At 38.9% G+C, this 27,413-nt stretch overlaps 1 protein-coding gene across 1 annotated transcript in view; it reads right to left on the reverse strand.

Moving 5' to 3' along the window:
* Positions 1-243: 243 nt before the first annotated feature.
* Positions 244-27,413, reverse strand: part of BANK1 (B cell scaffold protein with ankyrin repeats 1) — a 135,934-nt gene continuing 108,764 nt past the window's right edge. Inside the window, exons 9-16 of the mRNA XM_054633216.2 lie at positions 25,712-25,808; positions 23,903-24,199; positions 20,836-21,114; positions 11,088-11,156; positions 9,770-9,954; positions 8,123-8,186; positions 3,601-3,650; positions 244-1,686 (exon numbers count right to left, since the gene is read on the reverse strand). Of these exons, the coding sequence (XP_054489191.2) occupies positions 3,640-3,650; positions 8,123-8,186; positions 9,770-9,954; positions 11,088-11,156; positions 20,836-21,114; positions 23,903-24,199; positions 25,712-25,808 (1,002 nt within the window). The 3' untranslated portion in view covers positions 244-1,686; positions 3,601-3,639. The remainder of the gene's footprint in view (positions 1,687-3,600; positions 3,651-8,122; positions 8,187-9,769; positions 9,955-11,087; positions 11,157-20,835; positions 21,115-23,902; positions 24,200-25,711; positions 25,809-27,413) is intronic.

Here is a 27,413-nt window from a genome sequence, read left to right on the forward strand (position 1 = left end):
CAGAGAGCATCCAGATCCTGCCTGGAAGACTGGGAGGACTGACCCCTTCCCAGGAAAGGTCCCTTCATCTCCTCTGCTACAGAAACAAAACCCAAATGAACAAATGGCAGAAAAGACAGCAGGTACCAACATGAAGAACCTTTTCATTTTTTGTATTTACTTCTCCAGCTGTATGTTGTCAACTCAGGAATGCTTGCCAGGGGATACACTGACTAGCTAGGTCTGTAAGAATACAAATACTATATATATTATATATATATATATATAATAGAAATATTATTGAGGGGAGAAAGAAGGCCCATGTAGCCAGGTAAGTCTTAGAACATCCCAGCTTCTCCCCTATAAAGCCTGACAGCCTCATGGCCCTCAGTTCACAGACACTGACTGTATTTCCAGCTCTGGAGTACATTACAGGGCTTTTTTTGGTTTATGGTACACAAAGCTATGTTGCCACACTAATACAGCAGTCACTGAATATTTACAACTTCATAGCAGTACATCTGCAGTATTTGTTGGGAGTGTTTCTAACAGAAATGCAGGTTTTCCCCAGGGAACTAATAATTTACTGAAAATGTTTAATCAACCCATTTAAAATAGAAAAGAGATTTTTAATTAGTCTAAATCTACATCCTTTCGAGATTCTATCATCATTTTAAAAGTTGAACATTGGCTTTTTGGCTTATTTTTATTCCTAATAGTTCACTTGGCACAATAATGTATTGGGATTGGAGAAATAATAGGAGCCTTGAGGGCCTGAACTTCAAATCCACTCCCCTCTTCCAAATTTGGGTGTCACTTTAACATGTAGTTCAGGAGGAAAACGTATTTATATTAAGGAGATTTTTTTTTTCTTGTTTTTGTGCATGAATTAGGGCAAGTCATCTTGCACACTCTTGTATCATCACATGCTCACATAAATTTTGTAGAATAATACTACGGCCATGCAGACCATTATACCCATTAACCATATTTATTCCTTTACTGTTGCCGTGTTAATGCAGCAGAAAATAATTTGGCTTTGTTCTGGATATAATTTACTTTAGTCAACTTACTAAACAAAACACAATTTCCTTGTAAACCAAATTCTTGGAATCACTTTAATGCACTAGTAGGTAATTAGTACTGGTTTACATAGTTTGGCTTAAGAAATTAGCTTTAATGTGATGCAATTATTTAAACTGATGATGAAATACCCTTATTCCTAGTAAAGACAAATTTTTATACAGAGTTAATATAAAAATGTTTCAGCAAAAAGCAAAAGCTAAATTTTATTTACTTTCACTTAATAATCTTCATAGCCTTTTACAATCTTCCTCTTTTGTGCATAAAATCTACTTTTAAACAACTTATCAAGCACAATGGAAAAACTGAAATGACTTCAAAAATTATTAACCAAAGCATGCAATTCATCCTTATATAAATTGTCAGCTGTCATCTTGGAAAAAAAAAAAAACACAGAAAAAGGTGTAAAATTTGGTGATGACTTTAGAAGAAACCTTATTAATTTCCTTTAGTGATACTGGTCTTCTTCCAGAGCTGGCCTTGGCAAGAGGATCCAAGGAAGTGCAGCAATGATCCCATGGAGGTGTCACAGTAGGATGGAGCCTGAGGCTGTCAGGGCACAGCTGGAACATGTGTGGGATGCTAAGCAGAGGAAACTGGTGTGCAACTGGCTGGAGAGGCACACTGCAGGTTATGATGAAAAATGCCTGTTACTCAATAGGTCAGGTTTGTTTAGAACAAGATCAAACTGTTTTTGTTGAAATGAGTATGAGAGAATCAAAACCATTCTGTTCCTTCAGGTCCCCCAGCTGAATATCAATTCCATTATCCTCCTCCCACCTTGTGTAAAGAAAAAGTGATTCTTAGCTAAGTCAGCTAAGAACTTTGCACTGGAGTTGAAAACTCAATCTGGAGAGTAAAAACAGGAGCAATAGAAAGGTAGGTCTTGAATGTTTATCTGCTATTTTTTGTAACAGTCAAAAATCTCCCTGAAATTAGTCTTTAAAAAAGAAGTGGTTTCTTTGAACCAATCTGAAGACAGAAAACAGCAAGAAAACTATGGAGAGTTTATAGTTTGCAGAGGAGGAGAACCTTGCAGTTTGATGTGGACAATTCACAAACAGAATTTATTGAATGTTCTGGATAAATTGTATTTGCAAGTTCTCCCACATCTACTTCATCATTGTTTTCTTAAAGTGACAGAAATCACCTATTCTCATCCCAGGGCTAATTCCCCCTCTCCCCTTGCATGATTCATCTCTCTTTAGCAATCTGGAATTTATAAGCATCTCTGATAATTTCCAGTTTTTTGTAACAGTTTTCTCCAGCCTCAGAGCCTGTAAAATCCAAACCTTTTTTACTCATTAAGTGTAGGTGACTTCATCTCCACTCAAGGAAACAGCTCCTTTAGGAATGCCCATGTAGGAGTTAAGCTGCCTCCTGAAGAAGGAGCAATAGTTTTTCATTTTCACCTCAGGTCATAAGATTTTTTTTAAATTTTTTTTTTTGTTCTTATGAGAACTTTTGAAGAGGGGGAATGTGAAGAAGTGATTCAGAGGATAAGCAGCAGCAGAGGAGGTAGCTATTGTTTTATGGTATGGACACTGCACTCCAGTGAGCAGTTGGCTCCAGAAATGAGACATGGACACACAGTTCTTGCAAGAAGCAACTTCCCTCTCCTTCACATGAGCGTAGGGTGGTAGAAGAGACCCCACTGCTGAGAATCCACATTCCAGTTCAAAAAAATAAAAACAGTACCACACTGCACTTCTCTCAATTGGGAAAGCTGGAGAGGCAAATTGAATCACAGTAACTTAGCTAACAAAGCCTTTAAAATTAGAGCTGTCTTCAGGAATAAATTGCATCAGTTTGCTACTGTGGACTAATATTACTTCATAATATTAATAATATTACAAAATAATAAGAAAAATATGAATGCTATAACAATATCTTAATATATTAGTAGTATAATGAGGTATAAATGGAAGCACACAGGTAGCAGATAGTGATAATTAAACCCCCCAACTATTACAGAGGCCATTAGATGCCCCAAGCCCAAGAAACTCATTAGCACAACCACTGGAAAATTCTGCTGTTTATGGAGTCAGTACCATCACCTCTAAGCTTCCCAGTGCTGAAATGACCATTGGTCTTGTGTTTAGTCTGAAGACATTGTTGTATCTATGGTTTTCAACTTTATTCAGTATGTTTGATACTGCTTGTGAAATCAGGATGTAGGACTGGTCTCTGATACAGCTTTTAGGTGCATACCCTGCCTTAGTGGCAATAACTGGCAGGAACTCTCTTCAGCTGCACCCACAGGTGAGCTCAGTGCCTCACTGTTTGCTAATCTGCCCTGCACTAAAGGAGAATAGGTTGATAGCTGATAAAAAAGAAGCTCTAGTACAAACCAGACTGTGTGATGATAATGGTTTATCTTGTGAAATCAGAGCCTCTGTCTGAGATGTTACACAAATGCACTCTGTTACACAAATGCACTCTGTTACACAAATGCACTCTGATGGAAAGTACCTCCAAATGTTTGTTTCCATGACAAAAAACATTTGTGTGTGTGTGCACCCATATACTTGCTCTTACCTTGGGTAATTAGGCATCTGTTCCTGGTCTTTGGGGCTCTTAGTTGTAGACTAAAAGAAAAAGATGCAATCAATAATCACTGAAATCAGTAAGTTAGGCTTGTGCAAAATATCTTCGAAAGTTGAATAATTCAGAAAACACATTCCTACAATGAGTCACTTTTTTTTGTGCTTAACTTCAAACATGAAGACAGCACATGTCCCTGGGAGCAGGGGAGCAAGAGACACTCACAGAAATAAGCAGTTGTTGTGTGGGAGAATGACATGAGGTGGATTTTGTACAAATCTTATTCCCAACAGCAAGGCTGGTCTCTCTTGGTGACAATTAGGAGAGGTGAGAGATGCATGGATATTCATTGTCTTGGTGAGCTCCTGTCAGCAGTGGGACTGTGAGCTTGCCTCATGAAGACCTGACTTGGTGACAAGTAGGCAGGAAACTCAGTTTTTGTCATTTTCTAGATTTAAACTTTGAGCATCATGTGAAGCTCAAGAAATTGGAAATAAGCCAGGCTAAAGATGTTCCTTCACAAGTCCAATGGACACTATTGTAAACTACCAACAAGTAAGTATTTTCAAGACTAGAAGTACTGACTGAAGTGCTGTGAAGCCACAAAGGAAAAAAGTAGCTTTTCTATGACTTCCTCCCTGTCCAAACATACAAAAGCTTGCATGTGCTTCAGGATCCCATGTTATTTCAACTTTGCTAAGTTGACTAAAGAAGTTTTAGTGCCTGTGAATCCAAATGCCAAAATTATGGTCTGTCTTTATTCATCTTCCTGTCGACCTAGCAGAGAAAACAGAAATTGGTGGCTGTCCTCAAAAATAAGGGGCATTTTTTTAGTTTTCAGGGAACTCTACTTAGACACAACCTGCAAGCTGGAGAGGCATCAACTGATGAATAAGCATTCTGTTAGCAACTTGGACTAAAAACAAGGCACTGATGAGGGCTGGGGAATGAAGCCAGACATTTTGGATATCAAATGTAATCAATAACCTGCCAGTTTGTAGAATGTGCATAGTGCTCTTCTGGGTGTTTTTTGGATCAAGATGGGAAAGAGATTTGGTCTTTGGCAGCAAGCTGGGCATCTATAGATTTGGAAATAAAAATGTGACAGAAGAAATTCTGTGGAGGATGCCTTTACTGTGGTGAATTACCTGTCTAGTCACAGGACCTTACAGGAGCTGGTCAGTATTAAAATGTCAACAGCAAGAGCTAGTAAAGTTGCCCTTCTTGATAGGAAGGCCATTTCCAGTGCCTGTACCTACTGATTTTAACAGCTCAGAAATAAATGCTTGCAGTTGAGCAGCCAGTGGAAAAAGCTTTGACCTCTCCACAGCAGGCCACTTACCTTGGCAGTCTTGCCAGGGAGGCCAAGACTGAGCAGATGAAACAAAGACTGAATTGTTCATTTGTCCCATGGGTATATTTGTCATTGGAAGACTACTAAAACATCTAACTTTTTTCCCAAGACCTACCTTCAATCATTATAGAAGTTGCTGGCATTAAAAAATAACAGTTGTAGCAACACCACCAGTAATAATAAATCAACCTTAACATTTGCTTAATGCAGTATTTGTCTGCTCAAGTCCAGCTGAGTTATAGATTGTCCTCTGTGGCCTCTGTCTTGCTCATTACCCAGCAATGAAGCAGGGACACCTAATACTCAGTTCTTGCTGCTGTGTCAAGCCTGGAGAACAGAGCATCAGTCATTCCCAGTTTTGGTGAGGAACTTGGCACTTCCCTCCCTAACAAACAAGTTCAAGGTTCTACAGAGATTAGCTGTGAGAGGATAGCTAACTACAAGCCACTCAAAGCATCCTATGTAGTTTCTGCAAGCTTGTGCATATTTTTAGGGGCTAGATGACTAAATCTGTGGGATGTGACACACAAGGTGCCATAATGTAACTGCAATAGTAGGCAGATTTTGAAATTCTATGTTCAGAAACGGCTGAGATTCACATAGGTAGTTCAAATGCCCAGTGATGTAGGTAGGCATCACACAAGTTTTGAAATATTCCCATGTGCTAGGAAGTAAGGATGTGGGATGCACATGAAAGTTGTGTTGTTTTTTTAAGACTTCTAGTAATCCTTGAATAAATATTGTCTCAGCTGTTCTATTGGTGGACATGCACAAACCCAAGACTCTCCAGCCGTACCTAAGCTTAAGGAGCCATGCTCAAAGATAAAGTTTCCCATGGGCAATAGGCTCCTTCTAGTTCAGTACTTTGGTGGTGCACCCTGAAAAATCTGGGCTACTCAGATTTAAAAGTGGAGCTTTTGTCCACAAATCTTCTATGTATTTTCCTGAGTTTTTATTTAAGGTATTTGTTTTTGTTGGTTTTGGTCTGTGGGCTAACATCTTAAAAAAAAAAAAAGTTATTATCGATGTCTACGTGTCAGACCAGATATTTATTATACAGTATTGAGCTAAAGCATTGTCCCTGCCCTAGGCCTTAGTTGTTCTTAATACAGTGTTTTGTAGATATTTAACTCCAAGAGTGGCAGAACCTTTTGCTTTGCAGTTGATTTTTTTTTTAGGGCATTATTCAGTCCTATACTAAACTGTTACAAAATGAGACATGAACCTTGAGATAGCATCAAATGTTATAATGGAAGACTGAAATGACTGCCACTCTCATTAATAACTTCATTACAGTGGAAGCAAGATCAAACTTATCAAGAAACTAAAAATTATGTTCCATACTAATTTCTAGGAGATATTTTCCTTTCTCATTAAAATAAAATCAAATTCCTTTTCTAACAGACTTCAGATGGGATCTCTTTAAATCCTCACTCAAGACTTCAAAAACTGTCTATGAAAAAGACTATCCAAATCCTGATTTCAAACATGGAATCCAGAGAAGGAGGCGCATGTTTTGAAAGGTATAGCAGGGAGAGTCTGTATATACATGTAAAAACTAGCATTCTTAGAATAAATCTGAGGACAGCTGACATTCACACATACCACTTTACTAAATGACACGTAAAACTAAATGTCTCTCAAATGAATGCTCTCTAGTCTGCTTTCCTTAGGAACTTCAAAAAAAAAAGAGAAGGCAACTGTCATTTTTGTTTCAGAGAATTTATGTCTGGACGTAGATATCCTCCCTCTGCAACCCTTGTTTACTCTTGCCATTGATATGCCTTCAGTTCTAGAGGAAGTCCTTTTTTTTTCAAGCATTGAAATATTTGATTTCTGTTGTTGGACACACCATAATGATTCTTACGCCTGTATTTCTGCAGTGCAAAGCTGCTGATTTATATGCATCTCAGGCTCTGTGACAGTGTAAGAGAGGGCATTGAGGTCAGGAGCAGAAGGGAATATAGTGATCATTATCTGAGTTACCGGATAATTTCACAAAATTAACAATTCTGGTGGTGATACTACATTTCTGCTGGTATGATTCAACAATGAACTCTGGAGAAGCAGGACAGCTACAGAGGCAGGACTGCTGCTGTGGCCTTAAAATGAAACCCTACAGACAAATTCTACTCAAGAGTCACCCTTGTCTTCTCATGAGCTGCAGTGATCCCAAGCCCTCAGGCTCTGAGCACCTTCTGAAGGCTTTTACTCAGGACACTGCCTCCCTACCAGCCACAGAGGATATTAAAACTGAAATATCTGGGTGGAAGAGCTGCTACTGGGCCAGCAGGAATTTCCCTTAATTAATTACAGTACCTCACAAGTTCACATAAATACAACGCTGTCTAAGAGAATAATGAAAGCAGTACTTTTTCTCTTGCAGTAAGGAAATAATGCATTTAGGTCATAATTTTTAACAGAGATATACAAATGGTACTAATTCCAATGTGAAAAAAAAAACCCAATTCTCCTTTCAGCATATGTACTGAAGTTTACAGAAATCAAAGGCCTAAAACCAATACCCTCTAATAGATTCTTTTTGCAACAGCAAGAGAAAACCACTTGCAGAAAAAGCTGATGCTTCATCCTATTGTAGATGACATTCAATCACAAAGAGTCATAGAATATTCTGAGTTGGAAGGCACCCACAATCATCATAGAGTCTGGCTCCTGGCCCTGCACAGGGCAACCCCAAAAATCCCTTTTTTATCCCAAAAAGGAAAAAAGCATCTTAAATCACCAGTGATACAGTTTTAAATAATGACCACAATACTCACAAAAACTGCTGTAGAAGTCGAAAGTTCGTCGAGAATTTGCAAATTGATGGCTGATTTACAAATAAAATACTGAAGTCATCAAGCAAATTGTTCTAAAGAAGCCATCTACCCAAATTCTGATGATGCAGTAGGAAATAGGCTACAGAAAAGCTGAGCCACAGAGACTTGGTAAATTTTCTGCCCCATTAACTCGCAGTGAGTTCATCTTTGGGATGAAATTTTGACACTGCTGAAGGCCTGATTATGCTAAAATAAATGTGATCAGATACAGAAAATGTTCATTACAAATTCAATTCCCAATCCAAAAGGGTTTGGATCAGACCTCTGCACTACACTTACAGTTCAAGGCTTCAGAGTCCTTAAAGGCAGAAGTGCAACTTACCATTCAGGTTTTCATTTTCTTGTCTGTTTCTGATAGTTGTGTCTCTCAGGTGATGAACTTTTTCCTGTAAGTAAAAAAACAAGCAAAAAACCAGCAGCAGAAATCAGTAATGGAATTTTACTGTAGAAATAGTAAGACACTATAAAGAGCTGAATTCTTTAGCATTCTGAACATCAAGCATCTCTCTCCTAGAAAATAATTTTAAAAGACTGAAAAATGTTTATGATGCTAATTTTAGCATTTTTACCTAAGAATCTTGTGGAGTTATCCCTCCCAGCAGTAAGTTAAAATGATTCTGGCATTAGATTACAGAGTCTTGGGTGTTCTTTGCTGTTTGTTTGGGGTTGTTTTGGTTTTTTTTGGAAAAGCAATTTTTCCTCAAAAATCCAAGTGAAGGACAAAAAACTGCAGTGACAGCATGAAGTCAGTTCATCAAGTTTACAGAGGACTAAGAAGAAAGGACTTTTCTATGGAGCAAAACCAAAGAAAAGTCACACATGTGATGCAGGGTAAAAACCACCACTACAAAGCAGCTTTTTCCCTGAAGCACTGAAAACAGGCCAAGTAAATCTTCCTTGAAATATGGATATCTTATAGTTCACTAAGAAAAAAAAAGACATAACTTGGTGCTGCTATCATGGTACAGATTAGATATGATCTTCCTCCACAAGAAATGCCCCTGACTGAGAGCAATACCAGCAATTTATCTGCATGTTTGGCTGCGGATGGATTTGGAAGGTGGCATCCTAGTGCTGTGCTGCTGGTGCCCAGCTTGGGAAAGGGCCCCCAAACTGTTCCAGGCCCTTGCACTTTTGCTGTTAAGTGTTCCACTGTGATGACAAAGCTCAGATTTTCAAGTAGATGCAACACAAAGAGCACTCTCCTTGCTGGCAGCATCTGATAGCTCTTTGACTCTGAAAAGCAGCAGACTAGCTTTGCTTTTCCTCTTTCTACTAAATGACATAAAGGACAACAAGAAATTATTTTTGTTAATGCATGACCTCATATAAAATGAGGGCATAACCTCTTCCTCCATGTGTCTTTTTAGAAGTAATTAACAAATCTCCTCTCCATGACTTGCAGCTTTGGTGCAGTTCTTTCAGTGACTCAGTGTGTGGGCTTTTGTAAATCCTGTTTTTGTGCACCTCAATTTACTCCATACGTTGAATGCAAAGGAGGTGTAGAGCATTGCTGACAATTGTGGATTTCACTAAGTATATTCAACCCTTTCAGACAGGCATAAAGCCTGGTGTAAGTTAATATATTGTAATTGCTAGAATAAATGTATGCTTGATATAGTCAGGTTTTGTTAGCTGACACTGCTCAGTAGCACATTTGGTTTGTTTGGTGACATAAGGTTTGTGGTTTCATGAAAGATGCACATCACCCAACAGTTTAAAACACAAGTCTTAGGAGAACAGCATATTTAACTCTGGACTTAAACCAAACTCAGAAAACCTCTCAAACAACAGTGGGAACGGGTATCTAGAAGAATCAGAACTATAACCAGCAAGCTTCTTGGGAGCTGATTTGCATAGAAATCATGATTATTACTTTTGACCTCATATGCAGGAGCCAAAACACAAGAACTTGCTTTTAGAACATCCAAACAAGATTTCTATCAAGGAACAAATTTCAAACTCATACCTGTTGAGTGAATGGTAGTCTCTGCTTTTTGTTCTGCCACTGTTTAAACCTGTCAAGGGCTTCATCCACAGAAATTGCCCCATTTTTCACCTGTTTCTGTAAGTGGATGAGTTCTTCCTGCTCAGAAGCGATCTTGGGTACCACAGTGCTGTAAGTTACTGTCTCAGTGTGACCTCTGTGTGCTTCTACAACAAAATGTACAAAGTGAGAAATGCAATAAATCAGTGAGGATTCTACCATTACTCTCTGGCAGCAGAGCAGCATCCCAAACATTTCTTTCATTACTACTGCCCATGGTCCATGGATTCTCCATTAGTGTTGGTTCATGAAATAATTTCCTTCTAGCACTACAGTTACATTACTGACATTTTAAAGGAAATGGTTGCTATATAAAATATCCACAGTACTTTTTATCCTTTCTTCTTCAACATCATACATTACATATCTCAAAAGTTGTGGATAAAATTTGGTCAGGAAGGATCTTGACAAAGATTCCCTTCCTCCAAGGAAGAAAATACATTATTAAATACATTGCAGGAACAAGAAAACACTGCAGCCCACCGTTCCTGGAGATTATGGTACAAACACAGCTGAAGGGAGATGTGTATTATCAGATTCACAGATTGCTCCAGGGAGGTGTAGCACTGCTTCTGCCCAGGATACTGATACTGGAATGGCTGATGCAGAACACATGAGCAGCCATGGAACAGGGGCTCTGAGCCCTCTGTGAGGCTGTTGCACCTGTTTCACTGCATGGGGAGTGTGGCCAGGATAAAAATTTAGTCCATCAATGGGATTTGGGTCAGTTTTTCTGTTCCATCATGCACCACTATCTTCATTTCAAGCAAGGAAGGTACCATTAAGGATTGTTCAAAGGGGTACCATAATTGGAATTTATAGCAGCAACATTGTAATGTGCTACAACTCAAATAACAACTGGACTGCCACAAGTAATCAACTTTACATGCATCTTGGGGTACCCAGGAGAGAATTGTTGCTCTCCCCACTTCTGTCTTTCCACGGCTGGAATTACTGCACAGCTGAGCCCTCCTGTCCTTCCTTGTCTTGGGTTTAATCACAATCATGAAGGCAAACAGAAAAGTGTAAAGTAATTCTGACTCTACAAATCTTTCCTGCAAGACTATAACTTTTAGTCTTCTTTCTTTAATCTGATCTCTTAATGCTGCAATACCATTATGGATATAAATCGTAGGTGGCAAAACAGATGCTAAATCACCTAAAATCAAGTCACAGCAAAACTCTGCTAGCTCCACTGAAAAACATCATGGCAGTTAAAGAGCTAAAATAAACTCTGTACCAGGGTTCCTGGCCTCGCAGTATGTCCTGCTGTTGTCACTGGTCACTCGACAGGCCTTTTGCTGGAACACTGCAACAAAATCAGGAACATAAGGAAGTTGAAAAATGGCAATAAAAACCATCTCATTCTCAATGAAGGAAGGAGACTCATAAAAGCAGGCTGGAATACATTTTTTTGTTCTAGTCTAAGAGTATTTTTCAACCCACTTGTCAGTCTAATGTTAATTACTTGAAAAATTGTTCTGTTGCACAGAATGGCAGGATTACTGATGTTATAGAAACCATTACAAGACACTTCGAAGAAAATTAAAAGGATTTATCACACTAGCATATTACGTGTCTAGAAGAAACAGCAAGATCTCAGAGTTCTGCAGATGGTACAGACACTTTAGCCTGTTCCTTATTTTATGGGAAAACTAAGGCAGAAAAAGCCCCAATAGTACCAGGTGAGAGTAGTGACACTGCTGAAAAAAAGGTGTGTGTATATTTGTGTGTACTTTATTCAAGCATTAGAAACAGCAAAGCACAGCCCCTCTGTTAGAGCAGCCCATCATTCCCACTCCTGTGAAGTGCCCAGAGTGGATACACCCTGAAATGCAGCACTCCAACTTTTGCTGGCAGCATATGTAATACCCAGAAGGTGGGAATTGCTCAGTTTCTGACATAGCCTGTGTGGCAGTTGCTTTCTCTCAAGTCTCAATTCTGATTTTTGCTAAACAAACTGACATTCTGGAACCTAGAATAATTCCTGCAAATTAAGTAATCCTCTGTCATCACTGCAGTGCAGCAAATGTGCCAGTTCAATGGAGCAAATATTTTCCTGGGGACCAAGGCCCAGGCCAAGGGAGCTCTGCTGAAGCAGCAGAGCAGGCATGCTCTCACTTATGCCCCTTGCTCAGCCAAACACTGATAGATTTCAACTTTTTAAATACCTCTCTCTGTAATTATCAAAGAATCCTACTAAGTATGTTTGCAGTGTTTTCTTCTCTACTTGAAATAATATTCTCCTTTTAAAGATGAAATTAAAGTAATGAGAACACAGAGGTAATGCAGGCAGCCTGAATTTTACTGCATAAGGAGGAGAAGGGACATACTCAACAATGTGCCTGATTGGAAAGCACTTTAATTGATAGGCTTTGAAATTTCTGCTGAGTTTTGCAGTGTTGGATTAATCAGAAATGGAATTACTCTTCCAGTGAAAAGTAAAATTGTTAAAACCACTTTATGTGCTGCATCTTGCTGAAATTATTTTAGTTGGCAGCAAGTATTCAGTGTGGGTGAGGTCAGTGAAAACAAACGCCTGCTTCTGGAATGCCTGAAAAGGCAGGAACACTCCACTGTACAATTGCCATAAGTTTAGGGAGAACTCTGGCAATTCACCCTTTCATTCCCACATTCCAATTACTTATGAACTACTTGAATACAGCAGGGTAATCTTGTAAAGAAACAGGTAATCTTGCACACTGATATATTCCATTATTTTTTAAATGGAAGATAAAGTAAATATTCCTTCAATAAAGCAATATTAATATAGCAATTTTTTGAAGTGTCAGAATGTCACAGTCCTTCAAGTAAGGACATATATTTTTTTTTTCTGGGCCTGTCTGGCACAGATAATCTGATTAAAATGTTACAGTAATTCTATCATACTTACTGTGCACCCTTCAGTAACATCTGTATGATCAGAAGGAGAATGCTTTTGGATTTTTACTAATGTTATGACTGGATAAACTACCAGTCAAAATCTACTTATTAAATGTCCTAACCCTACACATGCCATTTAATTTTTGTCTACAACAAACTTCTGTTGCAGTTTCTCAGAATTAAAGGAGGCTGAGAGAGCTAACAAGTAATTCCACTTAATTCCCTCTCCTCTCTTCAGCTGCTACAGGATACAGATGAAGTTCTTTGCAAGCCCTAAATACAGTTTTATGTCTCAGGCAGTAAGACCTCTCTTTAGAAATGTAATGTAACCTCAATATTCTTCCAGCAAAGCAAACTCAGAGAGAATGAAACTACTGCAATATTTTCTAATAGGACATGAAACCAGAAAACAACATTTAAAAAGTGGGACAAAATACAAATTTTGTGGCAAATATGCAAAACTCTGGGAAAATCCCTAAAGTAGTCTTGGAAAGTGAGTGGGATCCAAGGAATTCTGAATTGCCTGTTTTATCTCAGACTAACTAAAGATGTTGTTTCAGGCTGTCTGCACATGCAGGTAAATAATGCTATGAGGCTTGAAATTTGGTTAATATTTTCATGGTTAGCACCACAAATGGGTTAGAAAAATTTGAAATCTAAGTGTTTTGTGTATAATTCTGAACTAAGAAGACCATTTTATAGTAACAAACTGCAAGAAACTGTGGTGAGTATAAAGGGTCTAGAAAAAGAGAATCAAAGTTTTTACAGTAGCCGCAGGTTAACAAAAGGGACAGGAATTTGATTTTCAGAATTAATTGAATTTCTAACACAATGCTGTAATGTTAAGGAGTCACAGAGGCACTATGACATTTCCAAAATTGGTTAGTGACATAATTAGGAAACACAGGAAATCAAAACACAGGAAGAGTTAGATCACGGGACAGAAGAACCCATATCAGCTAAGAGGCAATGATCAACTAAGATATGGTTTCTAATTTATATTTTACTTTACTCATCTAAACTATGAGGGATGTTGCCTGATTTGTTGAATTGGCAACATTACCTCTAAAAATGAAACAAGAGTTTCCACTATGCACTAGTGATTCAATCACAGCTAGACTGATGAACCTACCCCCTGAAAGAACATATGAGCTAATCATACCTCATACATACTTACTTGACACTTTCACTAGCACAAACACAAAGGAGAAAAGACAGTGATTAAAACAATCTATCAATAAATATCACTATTTTGAATTCAGCTTGCTTAGGAAATTCAAGATGCATTTATTCATCAGCTTCATTGAGCTGATGTTCCAAACAAAATTATCTATTACTGTTTTCCGTAGGAAACATTCAAATTTTAAATACAGGAAAACAAAATCTTTATATGAACACATGGCTAAGTGATATTTCAAATAATTAGTACACTAGGGTTGCACTTAGTAACACAACTCAGTTGCAAATTACAGTGGGTTTACAAGCTGCCTCCTTGTTCTTTGTAGGTTTTTGCTTCATTCATTTTAGAATCATCATGTAATTAATTCGCGATTAATGGAAGAATGGAGAAGGAGGGGTGAATTATTGTTCAGGATATTTTGCAGGGAGAGACTCCTGCCTTTGTCCATTCAATTTTTTTCCACATTATTTAAATATTTTAACATTTAAACTGTGTATGCATAGCACCTAGGCAAATAAAACCTCCAAGTTCTTTTTTTCTGGTAGGGATTGGATTGTAAATTAGATGTAGCACAGCAAGAGATGGCAAATACACGGAGAATACTAAGGAAGGAATATAGTAGAATGATGCTTATTATTCAGGAGAGGAGAACTCTGCAGATGTTCTTTCACATCTTTTTAGATCTATTTTCCTTTTGTCTGTTTTGTTTGCTAACACACCGAACATCACTCAGCATGAGGACTCAAGAGAGGTCACCAATGCAATGCTAACCAGTAAGTTTTATAAGAGATGATTAATGACCACTCCCAAAATTTATACAAAATATTTCACATATTCAAAATGAAAGCAAAAAATTCCAGTGACTCATAACATGAAATCAACTAAGATAATGGGACCTTGTAAACAGACTTTTTTCTTTTCACAGGGCAAGGCAGCTGGGCATGGATTAAAAGCATATCATCATGGCTTATGAATCTGATCTAGGTAGGTTCAGGCATTGTGGTGAAGGGTTGGCTGTATGGTGCAAGGTAACAGAGGCTCAAGTTCCAGAAGCTGTCCTGTGAGGGCAGCACTGGTGTCTGGGTACACCTACACCATGATGAGGCAAAGAGAAAAGGACTGAGCAGTTTTAAGTGCATCAGTGCAGGAAAACGAGTGACCACATCTACACTGGTACAGGAATTCTGATCAGGCCTAAATGGGCAGCCTGACACTCAAGAGGTTTTTGAGAACACACAACAGCCATTTCATTAGAATATAGACTAGGTGATGCCAAGTGCCCCTGCAGAAACAGCAACCTGCCACATTGCTCCCTTACATTGCTGGGGCTTTTCAGCGACAGCATCACCTCCACTCATCCTAATTCCCCAGGCTATTGCCAGCCTCTACCTTCCACAGTTGTTTAGTTGGCTGAGAATGAACCACTACATTTTCTCAGACCAAAAGCAAAACGATTTTAAAAGGAATTACAGTGCAATGATGATGTGAAAATCTTAATCCAAAAATAAAACATATGCTCACCAGCAATTCCCTTCACAATTTGCAGTGAGATTCTGAGTCTGACAAATATGAGCTGAAATCTGTTAAAATCTCAGCAACTTTGGTCACAGAGGGACCTCAGGAGACTCTAGAGAGATGACTCCCCTACACTTAAGCAAGATAATAAAAATATTACCAGAACCCCCTCCTTACAGAAGAGGTAAAGAGTGAGTGAGTGAGTGAGTGAGTGAGTGAGTGAGTGAGTGAGTGAGTGAGTAGAAGAGGCACCAGTTAGTTTAAGGAGCTGCTCAGAGGGTGGTGTCAATGTACTATGCACCCCAGTACCATACACAATGAAAACAGCCCTCACATCTCTGCTCTTGTCAGAATTTGAACTTAGTGCATCATGGAAGCTGGAAGGACTTGAGTGACATACTCAAGGAGTATTTGCTCCAGGGTGTAAAACCTGAATATACTTCTTTAGTCCCATTTTTCTTGAGTAGAGAAAAGCAAAAAGGGAAGAACTTTTTACATGTTTTTACTAGAAATATGGTATTTGGAACAGTTTGGTTTGCAGCCAGACAGCATCCCATAAATATTTTTTTCTCTCTGCACCTTATTCAGTACTTGTTTCAATCTACCAAAGTTCAGATAGCAAAAAAATCTGACTGAATGAAAATAGTGGGTGAAGCTGGTATATCACTCCCAACCAGGACTGTAAAACCTGTCTAAGTGTCAGCCAAACAGTGCTTCCTAGTATTTAATTCATGGAAAAACACCCTTAAGTTAGGAATACATAATGAAATTCATCTGCAGTGCAGTGCTTTATACTCACTGTAGGAGAGTACTACAAAATCCCTCTGTGGGACATATATGTTTTGCAATTTGCATGGCCTCTGAGGCTTCACTTTGGAAACCCCTGCTTTAGAGCATTTAAACAATTGGCTTAATAAGAATTACTGACTCAGGATGTGATCACTATATTTCCCAGTAATCAGCATGATAAGTTTCCAAGACACTAACAGTTCTGTTCTGGATTTTATTTATTCACTTCAGTGGGTTTATGCTGTCTGTTCTGTAGGTGAGATATTCTTCTTCCCTAAAAATATCCACTGGATGCTACTTCTTCTGCATACCCTGTGATTTTGATGAGCAATGAGAATGTTATTCTCCACTGGAACAGTAACTGGAAAATATATTTTTCACTTCTAATTTTTAAACCTACGGTGAGGTCTCACAGACAGCTATCTTTGAATAGCAAAATGTTTTCAGCGCACAGAAGAGAAAATACATTCCTTAAGGGATTTGTGAGAGGTTTGCAAAGAAATAAAGGCTGTAGCATAGGAAATCTATGCTGTTGTAGGGCAGGTATTCTTGCTGCAGAGAAACCCTTTCATACTAGTGGTCTGTGATGAGAGGTAATGATTAAACCAGGATAGTAATGTAATCCTTAACCCTGAGGGATTCCTGGTAGGTCAGACTTCAGAAATGGCAGGGACATTGCAGAAACTCATGCATCTCTCCTACAACTACACAGAGGACTTTGGTTTCCCGCTCAATCAAACTTGGTATCAATAGGGAACATTAAAAATTGCACTCTAAACTGAAAACACAACACCTTCAGATGTTTATTTAACAGTTGTTTTGGCAGCAGACAATTGAACAAAACACTGAAATAACCTTCAGAGGAATACTAAGCACCTAAGGAATGGTAAGGGAGCACAGTAAAACTGCACACCATCTGGACAATGAGCTACTTGGCACCAATTTGCAGCTCCACTGGCTGATGAGCCTTTTACACACAAGATAAAATTCTTGCAGTGGACTAAATTAAAGAACAAATCTACTCTCTGTTAATAATGCAGTCTGTTTACCAGTGTTCAATACAGCAGTTTGAATGTTCATTAAAATTTGAAAGTATAATAAATGAAACTGAGTATAAGCGATTAGAACATTTATGTTTTAAATCTTTCAACTCCCCCATGTTTCCCAGAATTTATGTGTCAGCAAATTTAAGGCAGATGCTCAAACTGTGAATTGTGGTAATTCAGTTGTGACAACTTGCATCACAGACTGTTTATTGCCTAGGTTTTGAAGGGTAGATCTTGCTCTGAAAGTGACTCTTGTCTAGTCCCATGTTTGCTTTCTATAGATCAACAGTTTCCCTATCCTGTTCTGCAGAACACCAAGTGGGGTAAACTACAGGGAGCAGCTTTCTGCCCAGTGTAAACTTGATATTCCATGTATTTGAAAACTGCTAATTACAAAGAAAGCTATTTGCTTGCTTTCTTCTTTGTTGCTATTCTCATGGAAGCACCACCACTTCTGCTTAAAGGAGACATCACTCTTTTGTGATGTCATGGCCTTCATTCAAGGTGTGGTGAAAGCACTCATGGAAATTTAGCCATTTAATTTCTTCAGATGGATATAAAAATAAATTTAAGAGTCACCTGCATGCAATCAAGGAGGCAAAAGGCATTTCTGCTATGCAATGCTTACTTCCTTCCACCAAATAAATGAGCCCATCTATGGGTACATAAAGTACGAGAAAAAAAATGCTCCTCTTGCATATCTGCATGGCACAATCACACCGGCCTCTACCATCCTTGGGGCGTGAAACTTTTCATGAACTCCCAAAGTACATGAGGATCCATTTGTGAGCATATGTGTAGCCTTAACACAGCCCCTCTCTGTGCATCCTACTCCATTCTGTTTTTCCACAGGACCTGGGTCTTACTGAATGCCAGAAGGGAACAGCCCTGAAGACCAACCAGAACCATGCAGTGAAGACAATCTGTTACTTGCAGGCATATGAAATAATTTGTTTTAGAAATTAAAAGGTATTTAGCATATAGAAAGTGAATACAGAGGAGGGAAGGATGGCTCAGTTAAGTAACTAGAAGTTGCTCTGCAGGACAGACAGACTTCTCTTTCCAAGAAAGCCCTAGCCAAAGCTCAGACAAGTCATCTAAGGCAGCGATCCAACTTATACTGCCTGATGTCAGAGTACTGACCAGACACACTGAGGATTTAATTTGAAGTTCTGAGAACTCTTAGTGGCCACTGAAATCAATGGTGTCTCTGCTTTAAACGAGTGAAGTGTTATGTAATTTTGTGCACCACACGAATCTTAGTTACTTCATACTGGGCATCCCAAAACTCAGTGGATGCAGAATCAAAGGGTTTGTAACAGGAGGGTCTGAAATAACACATGGGGCCTAGTAGCAGGCATGAATTATATTTTAAACAAAATGTGAGTGAAAAACAATGAAGTTTTTTATGCTCATCCACTTTAAACACTAGATGAAATGAAAGAAAATATCTGAGATAAATAGCTACATATGGCTACCTACTTATTACTGTATTATTTAAATGTTCCTGGCAGGGAGAAAGGGGAAAACTACCTCAATTCTAACTTTTTGATTATTTGACTTTGCAATATCTGCGGTGCTCTTTTTAATATAATAGATGAAAACAAACCCCAAAAGCACCATCAATTTATTTGCTGGATGAAAAATGTGTATATGCATAACTAGAGTATTTTACACTGTTAAAATTATAAAGGAAGGTCTGAAGACACATGCAGGTTTTAATGATGGACTGGAATGAAGTTTCCTGGTTCATACAGATGAAACAATTTTTTTAAAATCAAATATAAACAGCCCTAAAATAATAAATTGGAAACTGGAATGTTGCTGGACTAGAGAGAGAATTTTTTAACCAATGTGGAGGAAAAAACATTGCCAATCCAAGTAGCAAGAAAACAATCTTTTGGCTGGAGATATATCCCTTCTGTCTAAAATTTCACTACCTATCTCAGGAATCCCTGGACAAAAATGAGATATTCTAGGTCTGGAACTAGCAGGATAGGTAGGATAACAGACACCTGAGTGGTCAGCTGAAGCTTTCTTGAAGTGTTTCCATTTTTCCTCATGAATTGTGTAAGCAAATGAACATGAGTCAGAGGCTGATTTCATAGAACTACCGGAAAATAATCTGTCTACCACTATACACTCATGAAAGCTAAGGTAAAAAACTCTGTGTGTGAACATATGAATATATGTATATACACATGGGGAACCACAGCCCCATCAGAGCAGCTCCTCTGATAGCATCTGCCTTAGCCAATAAACAAAGCAGAAGCACTCCAGTACAATAAAAGACACTAAAAGCAATCTCCCCAATAAAGCATCTCCAGTAAGGGTTTCCAAGTTACTGGACTGTCTATGATGACGGTGAATCAATATTTGAGACCCTGCTCTAGGAACCTCAGTAAAAACAGCCATTTCATGACTTCTGGAGCTGTAACAGCCTCCCTATGCCCATCCATTCTTGGACTACACTGTAATGATTCATACTTGTACCTCCTGAATATACTGAAGAAAGAGAAACTTAATGATGAATGAATTAGCCCATGCATTCTGGCCCTAACCTGGAGTTACAGTCTGGAGTAAAAGAGCTAGCTAGGAAGAATAAAAGAAACCACAACTAAGATAGGCATGAAAGAGGAGGTGGTATTCTGTATTTAGTAGGATGTTTTGGGCAGTATTAATTCTGTTCTAGTGTAAAACATGCACAGCATGAAGTTAGTAAGTAACCTAATGGTGTCCTTTGATAGCCTATTTTTTTACCATCTATTCTTATGCATTGGCAGGCTTTTGTAGAACAGGCTGGAGATGCAGGTAGGATGGATTTTGGGACTTACAAAGAGATCTCTGCAGTATATCCACTGAATTCCTTTTGTTACTTTCAAATTTGGTTTCAGTCTGAATTGGATTACAAAGATATCTGAAATCCCTTCTGGCCTTGTATTTCCATGAATTAGCTCAAAAGAGTTTCCCAGCTTTCATAGAAGTGGTAAAAAGACATAATTTTTCCTTCAAGAAATACAATGATCCTATCTAGAAATGCCCATTCCTAGCATCTCAAATTGGAGAAAAGGTATTCGAAAGGAAAAGGTATTTGAAAGAAGAAGGTATTTGAAAGAGGAATCATCCTCACACAGGCATTTATCCCAGAAAAGAGAATTCTTCTCATCAGAAGAAAAAAAAGTAAATCAAAGAGAGAGATTTCAGCCTTAAGTAAAACCATTTTGATAAAGAAACTGGAAAGAAAGTCAATTCAAATAGCACATTCTAAATTGCATTGCTGTAACATACACACTCAGAGCTAGCCTAGCAATTCTTCATTTTCTATCATATTGTCATAATTTTTTAAAAGCTAAATAAAAACTGTGATATTTACTCTGCTGCAAACTGAAAATTATTCAGAGATGTCAGCTCATTTGAAGGGTGAGAATAGATTGACTGAAACAAACAATGTGTTGGTTTGAAGGCAGCTGAACAGGGATCTTAATCTTTTAGAAAATGCTACTGCTCAAAAAAGAAGAGACCAAGAGAAGAGTCTACATCCCCCCAGAAAATATTTACATGGCAGCAGCACCAACCTTGTACAATGTAGGGAGTGTTCTCCTCCCTGACCGTGGGCCGGGGTGCAGGGGCTGGCGGTCTGTTAATGATGAAGGATCTGCAGTGCCTCCTTTTCTCCTCCTCCTGCTCCTCCTGCCCCAGGATGAGGTCGTACACTCCTTCATCCTGTGCCACACAAGTGTAGGGGTGCTCCTCCTCGCTGTCCTCCTCACAGGAACCCTGGTCTTCTCCACAGCATGCGGCTGGGAGTCCATCACCCTGCTCTCTTTTACTCCTGTCCATCACGAAAGTCCTCTCTGAAAAAGGAAGGAATTGTGTTGCATATACAGGGTAAAGAGAGGAGATGATGACTTATTTTAAAGCTTCAGAGTTTCCTAAAGTAGCACAGAGACCTCATTTCACTTCTAAACTAAAGCATGCTCATTTTCAGAGGATTCTGATCATCTAACTCAGTAGAGAGGAAGTCCCAAAGGAATAATTCCAACTTCAGGGCCTCTTCATGATTTCACACCTGATTATCAAATGTAGATGCTTAGCTATTAGCCACAAAAAAAAGGGATTTATTTGCAGAAACACTGAGTGCCCCAGTTGCTCTCACGAGAGTTACACCAACATGTAACTAGCATGTAACTCATGGTTAAGCCAAGTAAGAAGCGGCCCTTGGCATTCTGGAAAGTCAAGCTGTTTGTTACCTGTTGCAAAAATGATTTAAGAATTGAAACTTAATTTAAGAAATGTTGGATTTTGTGTTTCCTACCTCTTCAATATCCCACAGGGTTTTGAGGACTTTACAGATCTACTGTGGGCCAAGGTGAAAAAGAAATTGAAAAGGCCTTTATAATGTAGGTAAAATGTATGACCTCTTACAATCTATGCTAAGACTACCAAACCCTCTCCCCTCCAAAAACTTCCACGTCTCTCTGTATTCCCTATACTTCATATATTTCATAGTACAACTACTCAGAACTTGCTTTTCTCTAGTTGCTGCCTTTTACAGCATTAAAAGGCATTGTTGGTTTCCCCCATACCTGGGTTTGTTTTGATTTGCCTTAAAACACCCACAAACTGCTGAGTTAGAAGCTGTCATTGAGGCTGGTGTTCCCATAAATGTTTATAACTTCCTTGGCAGGATTACCCATCTTTCCTGCAAAAACAGTAGACCTACTGCCTGGAATCCTTGTACTTATGTTTCCCTCGTGCTGTAATTTACTGCCTGCACATGTGTGTATCTGCTAAATTCAGCTGTGGCCACTACTGGTGTTTTCAATTCTTTAGCTGCTATTTAAAGAATTACCTGTTTATTTGGTTCAGACGGGCTAAACAACCTTTATAAGTTGGGATATATTTGTTATGGGATGTATTAATAATAGTATGTACCACTAACATGCATTCTGGCTAAGATATATGTTTTAAAACCACAAGTGGTGTTAATACACCTGCCGTGTATAATATGAATAATATTTTATTTCCAGGTCACTATATAAGCTCTGTTTCTTTCTCTGTAGGACATTCTTTCTTTCAACTCCCACAGGGGGCACTCTCAGGCCACTGCCAAAACACAGACTTGAAGAGGGGCCTTGGAGGTACTGCACAGCAACTCCTAAAGCACGCAGCTGGCTGAAAATATGTAGCAGTAACTCATTACAGCTTCTCTTTGAAAGGAAACATCATCCTGATTTGGAGGAATTCCGATACCCCATTTTCCAGTGATGAAACCACAGCTAAACACAGAAAAATTCAAAGCACGTTTTAAATGAACTAGTCCCACTAGGAGCATTTTTAGATGAACTCTGCTTTACCAGCACAGGAGCTGGCACAGGACACCAGGAAACTTTCTCTTCTGGTACCCACATGCAGACAGAGAGCATTTGGCAGAGAGGGTCACATTACTGTGGTGATGTAGCCATATAGGAACTATTCCAAAACAGGCATTTATAACAAAGCTACACCAACAAATCCTGTGTGCCAAAACTGATCCCTCATTTATACACACATATAGATGCACTTTTAATGTTAATTTTATGCTGTCCCTCTTCTTCATAGAATTCACTTACGACTTTCTACCTATAGCTATACCTTTCCTGCACAGCAGAACACAGGATAAAACCCTACCTATAGCAAGCTACTTCTGCCTAATTATGTGAACATCAGAGTGCTTGGTGATGGTAATTTAAGACTCTAATAGGTTACACCAGGTTTGAAAACATAGTTAACAGTAATAAGCTGTGGAGAAGCTGAAAAGCAATTTGTGTGCACACATATCAGCAGTGTCTATAACAAATAAGAAGGTTTTTTTTTCCCCTATGTAACTATTTAAAACCGCTATTTAAGCTTGAATTATTTTGCATACTTGTTTTTTGCAATAAGAAAAATTGATGATCATCCCTCCTGAAACAGATGCAATAGTACTTTGAGTTTCTCATCACTTTAATCAAATGACAACACAAAATTTTAGATTTTTACTCTGGGACAGGTGTTTTAAAAAAAAAGGAAAAAAGGAAAAGCATTTGTCAGAATTTTTGCCTTTCTTTTTAATCTGCAATATAACTTCTTACTTCTATATAACTACAACATTGGCTCTAATGTAGTAAGATACTGTTACTTCTCTCTGCATGGCCACTTTCTATTAATTCTACCTGTGAAACTTCAAGCTGTATATTAAATATAATTCAATATTTGTATATAAATTCATAATAGCATTTAATGTTTTAAAATGGTAAATAATGAAGTCAACTTGACAAAAATACAGGCTTCATTTTTGTTTCAAGCCTCTCTTGCAAATCCAGTGCACCATGCACTATTTGGCAGCTCTTTGAGATGGGTGGAATGAGGGAAAGCTGAACCCAGCAGCCCATACCACAGCATTACCTGACAAACCTGGTCATGAGTATTTTGATACAGCAAAGATCACTTGCAGATGCTTGTTTTGCAGAGATAGGGCCTCATATGCACAAGCTTGCCTTGTAGCACTAGGGCCATCCTGCCCAGCTACTTCTACAAGTGATTAAACCAATCTCTGCAGCAGTACATTGTCTGCCCCTGAATGTGTTTGTATCCAGGGTTATTTTCCTCCCAAGATCGTACCTTGTGATGAATTCTGCAGATTGTCCTGTCTTTGGATGCCAGGCAGATTTCGAGGGGGAGGAGGGGGTGGCCTCTTGCAGAAAAAGCAATCTCTCCTGCTCTCTTTGAGCTCATCCCTTACATTGACATACAAACTGCCAGGACTGTTGTGATGGCTGTATGAATCCTCTTCTTCTTCATCTTCATCTTCTGTCTCCTCTCTGCTGTCTTTTAGGTCATCCTTCTTTTCCTCATCCACCTCAACTTCTTGTTGGCATCTCAATCCAACTGCATATTGATCTCTTGAGTTCTGTTTGGCTTTTAATATGAAAGAAAGCATTATTTCATTTAAAAATTGCCATCTGGAAGCACTTCTTGTTTCAAGGATTCCTACAGAAGCAACACAATGGCTAATAAAACTTTTATGAACTGATACAGCAGGAAAGCTGTCAAATTCATACCATCAGTGAAGAGCTTTTTAAATATTTACTAAATCAACAGTGGAGGTTTTCGCTGTATCTTGCTACTCTGATACACACGATCTTCGTGTGTGCAATGTTAAACTTTTCTAGAGTGGCTGTCAGAATGAAATCACACACATTTTCCCTGCCTCCAGAATTTCTATTACCTGACTTTCAAAGCAGCACAGTGCAACACTTTGCAAAATAAAGCTGTAACTCGCATGTCTGTGTTACTGCTTTTTGTACAATGGGATTTGGGCGCTGATTTGAATCTCTCTAAACTGAAATAGACATGGTCCATGGGAGACATGACTGTAGACTTGTGGAAATAGAGCTCTTCTGTCTGTAGTCTCTTGGTCCACAGACCAAGAGCAAAGTGGAGGGACATTAAAGTGTACATTTTAATCTCTATGTATAGCATCAAAATTTTAGTAGTCAACTTCAGTAATGTAACAGAGTAAACTACATGATCTGTCAGCAGACCTTACTGAGCCCTTGAGGTAGGTTTCCATCCTGAGTTATCCTTTGGTGAAGCCTGCCTTTCACCACTGATTCAAATGGGAGGTTAGGGCATTTACCTGGCTAACGTGGTACAATTCATGCTCTTTCTCCAGGTGTTCACCCTGAGGTGTTCCCATATACACTGGACAGAGACTGAAAATTTTATCAAAGCAAACCTTTTTTTTTCACAGTGTCTATCATCTACCTCTAAGTGCTAAAGCAACCAGTTTGAACTCAACAACTAAGAAACATCCTTTTCATATGTATGAGACAGTTGAAAAAATAAAATTGTCAACAAGATTAAAAGAGGATTAAATTTAGTCTCCTAGATCCATGATACTCTAAGATATATGCAAAAATATATGCCGTTGGTAAATGCAAACAAGCAACTTTGCAGTTTTCAAGGAGAATGCATATGACCACACAGATCATCAACAGGCTTGTCACCAATCTATGCTTGGAAGTAGGAACATCAAGCTGCAAATGTCAACTATCTGTGCCTCCACACAGGACTCAACTGCACCTGTAGGCAAGTGCCTCCCCTTTTATAAAGGTTCTTCTCTAAGAGCTTGGAGAATTCAGCAGTTTTCTAGATTCAGAGTGGAGACCACAAATTTACAGAGTCTAAAAGGAGGGGTGGTTGCACTGAGGTCTCTCTTACTGAGTAAGAACTTTATTATCCCAACTGAATCCCTCAGCTGCCTTCTCCTTTTAGGACATCTGCCCTCCCTGGAAGTTGCAGTAACATGTGGAAATTGAAAGTGTCAGAGTAACTTGCCCTCTCTGCCCAGGAATTCATTCATTTGATGCATCACATGCTACATTAATTTGAACAGTACCAACAAAGCTGTCTAACAACATGACTTACTCATGCCTGGTGGAGCTTCTGAGCCTGACATAAGCTCATAAGTGTCGCTGTCTTCCACTTCCTCCTTGCAATTAGTGAAATCACTTGCTGCATTGTTCTAGAAAGAAAAACAAAGGAGAATATTTGTTTTAGTAGCATCATCTCCTGCCCTCACATTTTGCCATTGATATAATATACAATGTTCTGCTAGGAGTAAAGTGAAGACAGAAACATCATGCATTTGCAGTTATGTAGTGATCTACACACTGCAGGCAAAAGGAAATCCCTGTGTATCTCTGGATACAGTGAAAGAACACCATGTTCTGACACAAAAAACCAAGTTTGCACAGCAAGGATTTAAGCTCACTGGCCTTTTCCTCTCCCTAGCACTTTGCTGGGCTGTCCAGATAGTTCCCAACTCTGCTCCCAGCTGTGAAGCACTCAAAGATTAAGAGAAAGATTAGCAACAGAAAAACATTAAGTCCATAGGGCATGACTGAAGAGCTCAAGGGTGCAAGAAATCTCTGGGGAGCTCATTACAAACAGTGGTTTGTACCAAAAGCCATGTGTGTGCTGAAAAACCAGAAATGGGACTGCAAAGCATGTTTGGAGTTCTACCTCAGTGACCAAATGTGGCAGTGTGGTGTTTTGTTCCTCTAGAAAACTCTTAGTTCACAGTGCTGTGCAAAATTAGCCCAAGGAGGGTCAGAACAATGGGTTCTCTAAAACATTATCAGTGTATTTCCTCAAGCTGAAGAGGTGACCTTCTGCTCACCTCTGGAAAGCAAGCCTCTAACACAACTACAGAAAGTTCTGCTGTCTAGAATACAGAACACACATTTTTTAATCACTGATTTTCAGAAACAACTGGAATTTGAAAAAGTGTCAGTTTTTTTTAAAGAAGCTAAGCAGGCCCTTGATTCTCAAGTAAGTGGGATACAAAACTATACTCTATTGACACAGTGGAGGCCTCAATAATTAATCAGGACTTTTGAATCACAAAATCTTAACTCCAGGGGTTTGAATACAGCAACCCCAAAGAAGACAGGGAAACAGCATGGTCCATATATCATCCAGTCTGCAAGGTTAATTACAAGTAGAATAGTGGACAGTGAAGTCAAGAGGAAGAACTTGTAAGCTTCTGCATGGTGCAGAAAGTGACTGTCAGGAGCTCATGCTGGACTCTGAAGAAGTTTGTTCCAAGTGTATTGCTGCCTCATGGCACCCACAGCCACTGCCCAGGGACAGAGTTCTCACTGCATGAAAGAGGAAAATATTTTGAGAAATAGAGGGTTTTTCTGGGGAACTGAGAATACCTTCTTCCCTGCTGCTGTTTTACACAGCCATCTCCTGAATGCCAGTCTGAAGCACTGCAGCCACCAGACTGTGCAACAGGTGCCTCCCTGGCTTCCTCTGTTGCTTTACAAAAACACCTGGATCTTTACACATCTATATTCCCCTTCAACAACAGAGGATTCATCTCTGCCTCCTGCGCCCATATAATGTGTGCACCAGAGAGAGAATTTTGTTTTTCTTGAGCTTCCTTATTATTTATGTAGTTCCTTTATGCTTCACAGGAACAGGATACCTCTTAAAAGCCTCAAAGTTAGGGCTTTTCAGAATATTTATTTTCAAAAGATTTAGGCCTGCATGTGCTAAATGTAAGTGTATATTGTGGGAGTAAAAAGGGACTTTGATATATTTCCTGTGAAGAGAAGACGTG

This window comes from Agelaius phoeniceus, chromosome 4 (genome assembly GCF_051311805.1).
Source record: "Agelaius phoeniceus isolate bAgePho1 chromosome 4, bAgePho1.hap1, whole genome shotgun sequence".
Lineage (NCBI taxonomy): Eukaryota > Metazoa > Chordata > Aves > Passeriformes > Icteridae > Agelaius > Agelaius phoeniceus.